Below are 11749 nucleotides of genomic sequence, written 5' to 3' on the forward strand. Positions count from 1 at the left end.
AGCATGCAGGATGTCATCAGCCTAACCTCCAAAGACTATGGACTTATTGCATGCACGTCTTTTGCATCACAAATAAATCTTTTTTTTATTTGCATTCCTAAGATCTCTCCTTAGAGAAATACATACATACAGATAATAAGATCAAGAAAGAGTAGGGCCAAGGCATCTCTTTTCTTCAGTATGACCAGAACAAGGCAAAAGCAAAGCTGGTACACTTGAAGATGAGCTCAGTGTTGGTGGAACAGTCCACTTTATTCTCTTGATTGTATCCACAAAGTCCACCACAGTCTCTCTTGTATTTTTCTTGTCTTCAACTACAGGTGATTCTCCCCCAAACCCTTTTACAACCAACTCTGCGCTCAGCTTCCCTCCCACTCGCCACACAGCGGAGTCCTAAACCGTCTGGAAGCCGGGAACAGTGAGGTTAAACTCCAGTATCTGTTCATGCAGCCACAGTAATATCAGACTTTCTGTACTCCTGTGTCCTGACAAGCGTTTTTCAGCTTTCCCACTTCGTTTGCAAGTGACCTCATGTTTCCAGTGATGACTGCAGGGGTGAAAGGCTTAAACTTCCTCTTCTCTGTGTGAGCCCCCGCAGCTTCTCCTTAGCCCCATTCGGTATGGTGGGTTTCTCTCCACAAGGGAGAGTCAGATATCTCAGGGCCATTAGCAGGTCATGGGTGTAAACAATGCCGGCGGTGTTGCAAACATGGCTCCCAGTGATCCAGAGATATCCAAATGAAATTACTATTAATATAAAACATGCTGAAAATAAATGCATCTCTTTATTGTAGGTTGCAAAGATGCACAGAGAACAGCGTAAAAATAGAAAATTGGAAAAAAAGAAAAAAAGTGGTAAAAATGTAAAAAAGTCACCGAAATATCCAACTTGAATACTTGAACCTACTAAGGCGCTGCAATTTTGATGAAAAAAAAAAAAACAAAACACTAATATTGTGTGATTTGTGTGAAGTATGCATTAAGTGTTCAAATGAAATACTTGGTAACCAATCCCTTTATTGATTGACTCTGCCGTATTTGTTTATAACACAATAACAGGTACTGTAAAAAGTTACAAATTATTATCCTTTTTGTATCTTTGATCCAAGAAATATATCTAACAGATTATAGTTCTTGAAAATAAACACTAAAAAAGAGCAGGCAATGTAAAAAAATGTCACAAACAGAAAATATGCTGCACAAAAGAGATGAATTGGGTTTTTCAGGGGGAGAAATTGCAAAGACTGGTAAGACCTACTTTTAGTTGGATAAATGGATAACATCATGGCCGCGAACTAAAAGAAATTACTGATGTCATTGAACCTTCGCCTGACACCATCTAACACCCAGCAATGGATATCAGCTTTTCTGTGGATTCTGTCCCTTTGTGTCTGGTTTATCAAAAAGACAGTAAAAGTTTATATATATTTTCAAAATAGTGCACAGTAATTTATAATTATGAATATTGTAAAGGTAAAAAAAAGATATGTTAAGACTATACAGTTGTCTTTTATTTGTAACCAACTTTAGACGTATAGTTTAAACATATATGTTTTTAATTTTTGTTTTTAATGACTCATGAAGGCTTTTAAATAACAATTTGCTTAAAATAGTAATTACCAGTTGGTGAGACCGCTTAGCTTCCTCTGCATCTTCGTTTGCTATATATAAGTGGTGGTCTGTTTGAATAAAATGTAGTCATCTCCCATCCTGCATCCTGTATCATGATTTCCTCTATGTGTTGTATTTACTGCTGTGTTCTCAAGGTTGAGCAGCGTACAGGTAAAAAAAAAAAAAAATTATGAATTTTTTTAGCAAATAAGTAACAAAAACTCTCCCATGTGTGGGATTTAAACTGAAAAACTAATTTAGAACTTCTTTTTCCTGAAGTTCTGAATAGAGTTGAAACAATGGCCGGAGTCAGGCGAGACCTGTGGGGGCAGACATAATTGTACCTTCAGGAGACATTTGCCAGAAAGACGCCGCAGACACAAAGGTTGGCCCAAATGCAGAGCAGAAGCTGGACTTCAAACTAACATTTTTACATAAAAAACTGCAAAGGTCTTAGAAGGTTTGAGAGAAATTAAAAAGAGGATACGCCATACCAAAAAGATAGTCAAATTATGTCAAATAAAATGAAAACAAGTGGATAAAAAAAGAATAATTAATGTTTCTCAAATGAATTTGTGACAAAACTGAATCATTTAAGTAGAAAATACCTATTAGTATTTTTAGTTGTATGCATTTTTGTTTTAAAATAAATATATAACAGTTAATAATGTATTTATGTTGCATATGTGCCTTAAGAATGTTTTTTTTTTTTGAGTACATGTATGCGCATGCATGTACATAATGAGTAACTTTCTTTTACATACGCTGTAAAAGAAATATTTGAAGATTATCAAAGAAAATACAACCTTAAAGCCTTTAATGTTCAATTTTACCACAGAACGGGTATATGACAGGTTGAAAAGTGTTTATTTAAGTTTTCTGCTTTTATGTGGAGTTCCACCTTTGATCAAGTAACAATTTATGGACTTTATTTCAGCTCATGTCTCTGGATGAAAACAGGATGTCTTTTGGTACATAGTTATAATAGTTAGTTAATGGGCTTTTAAATGTAAAACTTACAAGATTTACAATGTAATAAAACAGATTAATTGAAATCTGAGGTTAAAAGTCAAAAATGGTTAAGTAGAGCCGGGGTGAGATTATATAAATTTGCTTCCTCCCACTCCCTTTAAAGCAATCTGTCATTTGATGTCAAGTTATCCCATATTTGAAAAGTGTGAGCCACTGTTGATTGACTGTAATGCACATGCATTATTCTTTTGATTAATAATCTAATCTAATCTAATCAAATCTAATCTAATCTAATCTAATCTAATCTAATCTAATCTAATCTAATCTAATCTAATCTAATCAACTAACAGAAATGTTGACATTAACATTTTAACTTGATAAGTACATCATATTCAGGTCTATATCTGGTAGCCTGAGACTCAATTATATATTTGTAAAAAAGAATTACAACATATTTTACTAGATTTGTGTTACTTAGTAATGATCTATGCTTTTTGAACCCCCAAAACCAAAAAAAGTGTTCCAAAAGCAAGGCAGTGGCGATAATAAAGCAGCTTTTTCACACTCTGCTGTTAATGCTCCTCATCGTGTGTGTGTCACCTCCCAAACAGGAGCTCAGGTTTTTTCGCTGTAAATTCAGACTGACGTCTGACCCGTCAGGTTCAGCCTTTGTGGTAGCACGACACCAAGAGTCAGTCTCACACCTTTTTATAAAGAGCATGTGATACCACAGACTGACGGAAAAGTACGGTAACATATTATGACCAAAATAAATCTGCTTTAAAGACTGAGGGCTGGCTTGTTTTTACTAATTATATATTCTTCTGATAAAAAAAAAATGATTTAACTTCAAAAGAAACCAATAAAATATGGCAATATATATAGATATAAGTTGCATTTTTTTTTCTTTTATGCTATAAAAATGTCACAACAAGCAACATCAGTTTGGTTTATCAATAAACTGATCACATCCTACTGTTTACACTAAGAAATGCCACTCATATTGCACACATCCATTGATTTAATTGACATTTGTATATGCTTATTCTATTCTCTGTTTTAGAGATATTAATTTATGTATATTTACTCATTTTCATGCATACTAGTATGCATTTGTGCTTGTTTTTTTGAGTAATTTTGATTTTAGCTGTGCACACCACTTTTAAATAATGTTGTTGAGGGAACTATTTATCCAACCCCTTCAAAAATATAAATAATGCTTAAAAAAGACTCATGTAAGCCATCAAGAGCAAAGTGTGTGTTCAAAAGACACAGAGAGTGCCTCTACATGGGCCCTTTTTATTGTTTCTGAGTGCCAACCATTTCATTAAATGGTTTATTTGAGTGTTTTAAAGAAGCTTACGTGCAAAATGTGCTGTTTTGGTGCAGATTGGACTTTATTTTTTATTGTTTTATTTTGTAAAAGAAGATAGTTTTGCCAAAAATTCATTTTTTTTAAATATTAGAATGCAACTGGCTTATACTGAATTTAGATTTTAACATTTTAATACCGTTATTTAATAATACCATTTGCGCTGCATGCTTTCTCTTTGGGTTTGATGAAATACACGACAAACACAAACCTCGGCTTTGATCTTGTTGTCTCCAAAGCAGAGATGCTGTAGGTAGGCTGCTGCATTGGACTGCACCGATGGGAACTGGTGCTGCAACATCTGGATCACCTCTGGTAGCTCTGGATCTCTCCACCCAAACTCTCTGTAGAGAAATAGACATGATTTATGAGTTCATAGACAGAATTTCCAACCAATTCTTCTAAATCGATGGTTTCAGGACTTTTTATTGTCATAGCCAGAGAAATCCCTTTTTTTTAAGAAAAAAGGCTTCACAAACAAGTAATACACAAAGAAAGGAATTATGTTAATGTACCTCTAAGCACCCAATTTGCCAAAACATACTCATTTTCATGAATCACAGACACAGGAAACAAGAGTAGGTAAAATCAGGCCAGCAGGTTAACCAGCTGGCAACCATCAGCACTTAAAAATAAAAAGAGGAAAAGAATATTCTGAAATGAAGTTCTTTTAAAAAAGGTGTTTTTGTCCTTAAAGCTGGAATGAGTGAGGAGTTTGGTTACTATGAAGAGGATTCTATGCAACGCTATTGATCCTGGAAATCGAAAAAGCGTGGTTCTGACATCTGTCAGTCTCAAATACGCCCCTGGAGCACGTGCCACCTGAGATGTATCGAACACGTCGAACCAGAATGAAATGACAGATCAGACAGAGACATCGGAGAAATCTTTGCATTCCCCCCCCCCTGCCCCCGTGGAAAGACGGACTTAGGCTCAAGCAGAAATCGTCTTTCAAACCTCGCTGCAGCTCGCCTGATGGGATCAAGTGCATCATCTTGAACAACGATTATTTGCATGCATTCATGTCACGGGCGGAGTGAAATCTTGTCCCCGCTGTGAACTGCCATCTGTTCTAAACAGTAAATCAAATAGGAGAAGGCTCCACAGCTAGATTTGTGAGTATTTTGTCAAGTGAATATCTTATTAAACTAGATTTGATACAAAACATATTTCAAAATAAATTATTTTTCATGTTAAATTCTGAATCTATTGTTGAATTATTTTATCTTGAAAACATTCTATTTTGAGTGATATTGCAAATAAAACATTTTTATGCTATACATTATATTTTATGCAAAGGTTTTATTTATGAATAGTAAATTGTGTTATTCAAGAAGCAGACTTGATTTTTTTAGGACAACTTATAGAAGACTTATAACACCTATATATTAACAACAGGTGGACAGAAGTCTGAAAACTATCATTTAATTTTTTTACAATTTTTGTAAATCATTTGTAATTCTTGTTTTGCTTTAGAATATAAGGAAAGCGGGACTCTTGTAGGGTTTAGAATTAAATATATTTGGGGGGAAAGTGTATAAAAATATATAGTTTTTAAAGCTCTAAAACTATTTTTTCTGAGCAATAAACGTATTGTTTTATTTATGTCATTTATTAACAATATATAACATAAAAATAATAATAAAAATAAATTATAAGTGTTAAAAAATGAACATGAAGAGAAAGAAGAAAACTTATATTACCTGCACCAATGCTAAATTCACAAAAATTAAATCACAAGTACACTAAACAAAAATAAAGGAAAATGATCTTTAAATAAATTTTAAGCCCAGACCTTATGGTAAATAAACATGTATACCTAAACAGAAATCTACACAAACTTCTATTTAATCATATTTACCTAAACAAGGTTCATTGGCATTAACTACTTAAAGTTTTATGAAATAATATTTCGACATATTATCTATAATTTCCTCAACATGTCTTTATAATAATAGTTTTAAAGGCTACATTTGTTAAGCTTGTAACTAGTTTGGTAATATAGCCTTTGTAGACAATAGTTTCACTTTACATGTTAAACCTTATACAGCTTTTTGTGTTAATAAATGTCTTATTAACACCCTATGAACACATGAATAATGCTTGTTAATGTATTAATAAAGCTTGACAAGGAATCTTATTATAGAGTGTTACCAAGAAATCTTACCAAGACAAGGAAAAAAAAACATATTGTTTTCTGTATTGTTTTAAAGTTGTTTTCATAAGAACATTTTCTCCAGTGTAGCTTTTGTCAAACATTCTTTATGTAAATACATTTTTAAAAAGTATATATTGCAGTGTAGCTTGTAGGACAGAATGTGTATTATTATATGTGGCAAAAAAGTAGAAATCCTTAAAAAAAAGAGCATAGTAGATGTTTTTCTTCAAGTCAGAGAGTTTCTGCATCTGTAAAGTACAGAAGTTCGATGTTTCAACCTTCACAGCATCCATAATGCATGCATGCATCTGCTGAGCAAGAGTTTTCCTCCTCTACTTTTAACCATTCCAACTTTAAAATTCCACGAACAGAGTGGACAACCGAAATGAATGTTTTGTCCTTTGGTAAAACCCAGAAAATGGTCTCCTTTATTGGGTTATACGGGGCTAATAATTGTTTTGCTACACCCCTCCAAATGAGAAAATTATGAGTATGCCCCAAAGCGTGGACGGCTGTTAGCAGACATGTGCCTGGCTACACGCTGCTTTAACTTCTTTCTGCAATAACCTTCTCTTTTACTTCTGGGGGCTTCCAGAAAACTGTCACCTTATAAATCGATGTGACATAAACACTCAGATATTTTCCAGTCGACAATGCTCTCTGGATGTTTGATTTTGTTGCTTCTGGCCTCATGAATACAGCTGTGAGGCAAAGTGAGGCTCTCTCTAATCCCCTATTGTGATTTATTTGGCTTCCCAGCTCATTTAACTTTCCTCATTTAACCCAAACATAAAAATGTGGAAATGAGGGGCAATTTCTCCGCCCGGGGGAGTTGGAATTGATGGAATACAGGGCGATGTATATAGTGTGTGGATCTCAAGTTTTTTTTTCGTTATTTTGCTCCCATCTCTGTTGGATCAAGTGGAGAACAAACCTGTGAAACATCCGTAAAAAGTGATGCATTCTCAGGGAGCAAACATGGCTCTCAAAGACAAAGCAACGCCTCTTTATCTACGAAACGATAAGCATTCATTCAAGCAGAAAACAGGACCGAAGGAGGGAGTTAGAGGAGGGATAGAGGGAAAAAAAGGAGGGATTCCCGAGGTATTTAAAGGATTTAGGAGGAGAGACCCTCAAACAGCATCCCTTAAATCACTCAGCGAGATAGCATCAGGGCAGTCTGTTTGTTTATGTGTCAGTAGGGGTGTGCGGCAAGATTAAGATAGGATCATGGTGTGTTTATGAGGTCACAAATGCTTCTGTGCTCGCTGGTGTCTGTCATTTTGTGTGTGTGGGAGTGTGGCTGCGTTTCCGTATATGTATGCACCGTAGATGCTTATGTACAAGTGCGTTTTGTGTCATCCATTCCCTTCAACTTTCCAGCTCTGCCGGTGGAGTTAATAGAAGCGGAGTGATCTGATAAGATAAGCATCGAGGCCTACCATTAATTAAAAACGCCTGGTAGCAATAGAGACAACATGAGAGGAGAAGAGCAGAGGAAAGAAAGAAAGAGTGGGAGGAGGAGGAAAGGGAACTGAAGTAAGCAAGAAGGCAACTCGTGTATTCAGCGTGCAATAGAAGGCTGACAGGGGAGGGAAAATAAAGAAAAAAGGCAAGGAGAAAGTGAAAACAACCTTCAGATAAGAATGCAGTTGTGTCAGCTGAGGTGCTAATGAGAGCAAAAGCCTCGGTGCACCACCAGGTGACACACCAGCGATGCGGAACAAGGTGCAAAGAGCCTGCAGAGCGCACAACTGATCAAAGAGGAAGTGCCAATAAAACTTCAGGATGCAGACTGGATCTCCAAAAGTTTCCAAGCACTCCGGTGTTTCCTGCAGCTTCCACGCCCGCATTTTAAATGACTTTTCCATTTTGCTCTCTGTGCGTTGAATTTTTGAACAACAGAAGATCAGGGAGCATCGTAAATCGTGAGCTAAGGAACAGAACTTTTTGTTTCTAGTTAAATGGGGGTGTGCAACTTCTTCAGGGACGTGAAAGCATGATGCAGCAAAGAGTTTTAGTGAAGACTCTGTGTGTGGTAGAGAGAGTGACATAACTAGGACAGACAAAAAAAAAAGAAAAAAAAATGCACGTAGGCTGGTTTAAAACACAATGAATTTAAGAGTATATTACACTAACACCAAACAACTGAATTTAATTTAACTTGCAGTTGTGTACATGTATATGAGTTTAATTTGTAAGTACTTTGCAATAAAGTAAATATTCTTTCTCTACAGCCTCTGCAGGTACAACAAGTGAACTACCAAAACCTCTCCAAAGTATGTCACTGGGAAATATAAGGCTGATTCATCCCCTAACCCTCCCTACCCCTCGAGTCATTGGGGTATTTGGAGGAGTAATGTTTTTTTTAAGGGGTTGGTGTAAGGACTTTTAGTTGTGTATCCGCATTGTGTTGTGCCACAAAGGAGAAAAGCATTTTTTTTTTTCACGTGGGTGTGCTCTGAAGCACAGATGTTTACTTTAAAATAGTTTTTAGCTTTGTCACAACATGGACACATTTCATTTACAATGCATGGATAAGACAGATGACGTTGAAACATCCGATTTGTTAATTTTGAAAAGCTTCACAAAAGCATTGGTGATCACTTCTCCATGTCTGGGTTATGAGATCATTCAAAGACTCTTTCAGTACATTGAGGTTCACCATCTATTGGCGGAGCTGTTTGAATAAAGCTGTACTTCTGTCTCTCTGACCCCCACTTGCTATCCCAGAGGGGCAAAAAAATAAAATAAAATGAAATAAAAATACAAAAAAGAATTAGAGGAACTTTTTGTTATTGTCTCAACACAAATATGAGACATTTCTTAAAGTTCAGCTCCAGATCATTTTATTTTATTTTATTGTTATTAATGGCCCTATGTTATCTTCCACTTATTTCTAACTTGTATCATTTCGACAAAATATATTTTATTTAAGGTTAAAGCCTATCTCTCTGAAGTAATATTCATGCCTGTTTCACTCATAGTAATGTTAAAAAAAATTACTTTTAAAAATTACATTTTAAAACTTTATAGTTTTTGAGATATTGAGCAAAAAATGCCCTCAGAAAATGAAAGAGAAATTGCTCAAATTCTTCAACAACTTTGTGCACGTTGAAACTTGTAAACTTCCACACACTTTCAGTGAGAGACACTATTCAAACTATAAAATGTTCAACAACTACTGGGTTGTTTGGGTAATTAGGAATTTAGCTTTTAATTTAGCAACATGCTAGCGGTTTTTGGCTAATTTAGCCATGTTTCCTGTTTTTTCAGGCTAATTTGGAGTTTAGCTAATATTTTTAGCATTATGCTAGCTGTTTTGGCAAAAGTGAGACATTTTTTGCAGTTTTTTTGTGGCTAATTTAGCATTTAACTAATATTTTGTCATGCTTTCAGCTTTAGCCTTTTCAGCCATTTTCAGCTATCTATTTTAGCATTTTTAGCTATCACTTCTAGCATCTTCAGCGGCCACATTCAGCTTATAGCATTCACACTTGCATTATCGCAGATAATGCTATATATCTAGTTGAAGTAGATTTGTTTTCTTTTGAGTCTCATTAATCTTTTATTTTGAAAAATAACCGGATTCTCTTACACATTCGATCACTTGAGGTTTAAAGTTTGGTCGGGAGCAAAATGACTAAGTTCGAACAATCTTTTATTCTGAAAAATCTTTTGCTTTTGGAAATCAACAGGATTCTCTCTGTTATATTTGTCTCTAAAAGTAGTCCGGTGGCATGAAACGTAAGAAAAGTTGTGTGTGGAACATTTCGTTGCAAATGGATAAGTGCAGGAATAGAGGTACAGACGGGAGAGCGAGCTAACTATAATCCTTATAGGTTGACCGGTCCACAGTCACAAAAGGTTGGGAAACACTGCTCCAGAACAAACTATAATACAGGTCCAACAATAGAAAGTAATGGCCTGACTTAGCTGATGCTTAGATAACTTTTTAAAAACCTCCTTTTTATTATTTTTCAGCTTATTATCTCCTCAAAGGTCAATCAGTTGAATATAACGAGAACCATAGTGAAAAAATCAAATAAATCAAGTATTATTGAGGCAAAGATGAACTAAAACTTGTTTTAAACATCAAAGAAAGACATTTTCATCCCAGATATACATCACATTATAGATTTATAGATTTTGCCCTCACCGTCATATATTGTTAGGGCAACTCAGGGTTTGAAATACACCAAGAAATAAAAGTAATCCTTGGAATGTGGGGTTTTGTTCTATGTTTAGTTGTGGTTTTAGTTCTTTTGTCCTAATTTAACTTGCTCTCTTTTTCAAGGTTTCTTTTCCCCTGTATCTCTGTGTCCTGACATCTCCTGATTACTGCCCCTGTGCCGCATCTGTGCTTTTTATAATCCCATTCTCTCTCTTTAGTTTGTTTTTTTCTCACCTCCATGTTCAATTACTAGAAAGTTGCCCTCCTTTTTTTGGATGTTTTCACTTTTGCATTTAGTTACTGCATGACACCTTAAATGGCAAGTCATTTTTTTTTGGAAAATGTACCAATTTGTTTAAATTTAATTACTGCAATTAATCATCTTTATTGTAATCTAAAGGATTATATTTTTATTTAATTAACTGTCAACAAAAAGCGTGGCTAAAGGCTTCAACTAATCACGTTAGGCTTTTTATGGAGCAAATATAAGCAACGGTAAAAACATAAAAATCTATTTAGTTGAAAACAGCAGTCAATGTTTCGGATTAAGCTGTAAAAAATAACTGGCAGGAAAAGAGAAAAATAAGATTTATATGAAGAAAATCTAAATGGCAATTAACAGATAAAGAGATTTAAAAGAAGCAATAAACCAGATAAAGCAGTGATTGACTGTGTATGACAAAATGAAGGCATAGTGATGCCAATATTCATGATACCAAACATTTGTCTGGTGCAGATCCAGTAAAAAGCTCTGAAATGATTTCATGCAGAATCAATCTAATTTCTACAGTTCCTGCACATTCCAGGGTCACAGGTAAAGAACTAGAGTTTGATGGTAAATGTGAAGAAAGAAACCTTGGGAACCGATTAGACTATGGTCACATAGTCAAAATGCTACAGTGCGGCGACCTAAACTTATGTTTTTCAGCAAATTTGTCAGCTGATATTTGTAATCGGGAGGTTGCAGTCGCATTTTTACACACTGCGCAGATGTCGCAGATATTTTGTGCTATCCTAGGCATTTTTACATTAAAAATTGGGTCATTTGGACCCCACAAGAAAGCGCTTAACTTTTTTTTAATCAGGTTTTTTTAAATCTTCATTGGTGTCTGTGGCAGACATAAAATCCTGTCCACGTTTGTCATGGGAGAGGTCACACATTAATATAAGGGTCGGGTCATCTGGACCCCATAAGATAGTGCGAGAGTTAAGAAACACAAATTAAAGACATTTTTTGACGAGGAGGCAGAGGCGTGATGAGTGACTGATGGAAGGGTCTGGAAGGACCCCGAAATTGTCTGATGAACGGCCAATCTGCACCTTCCAGCCACTCCCTTGATAGAAATCATGGCCGTTGACATAGCCTGGGGGCTAAACGATGACCAAATGTCAATCTGGCGATCCCGGTCAACGTCTGTCTAAATGGGGAGACGGCATCGTTATAAATGTTATAAATGTAACT

At 35.4% G+C, this 11749-nt stretch overlaps 1 protein-coding gene across 5 annotated transcripts in view; it reads right to left on the minus strand.

The window, feature by feature from the left end:
* The window catches only part of ctnnd2a (catenin (cadherin-associated protein), delta 2a), a 301632-nt gene that overhangs the window by 88416 nt on the left and 201467 nt on the right, over positions 1-11749 (minus strand). For all 5 annotated transcript variants that reach the window (XM_036217369.1, XM_024279704.2, XM_024279706.2 and 2 more), the window contains one exon: positions 4167-4299. In XM_036217369.1, coding sequence (XP_036073262.1) covers positions 4167-4299 — 133 coding nt within the window. The remainder of the gene's footprint in view (positions 1-4166; positions 4300-11749) is intronic.

The sequence above is a fragment of the Oryzias melastigma genome, linkage group LG20 (genome assembly GCF_002922805.2).
Source record: "Oryzias melastigma strain HK-1 linkage group LG20, ASM292280v2, whole genome shotgun sequence".
NCBI classification, from domain to species: domain Eukaryota; kingdom Metazoa; phylum Chordata; class Actinopteri; order Beloniformes; family Adrianichthyidae; genus Oryzias; species Oryzias melastigma.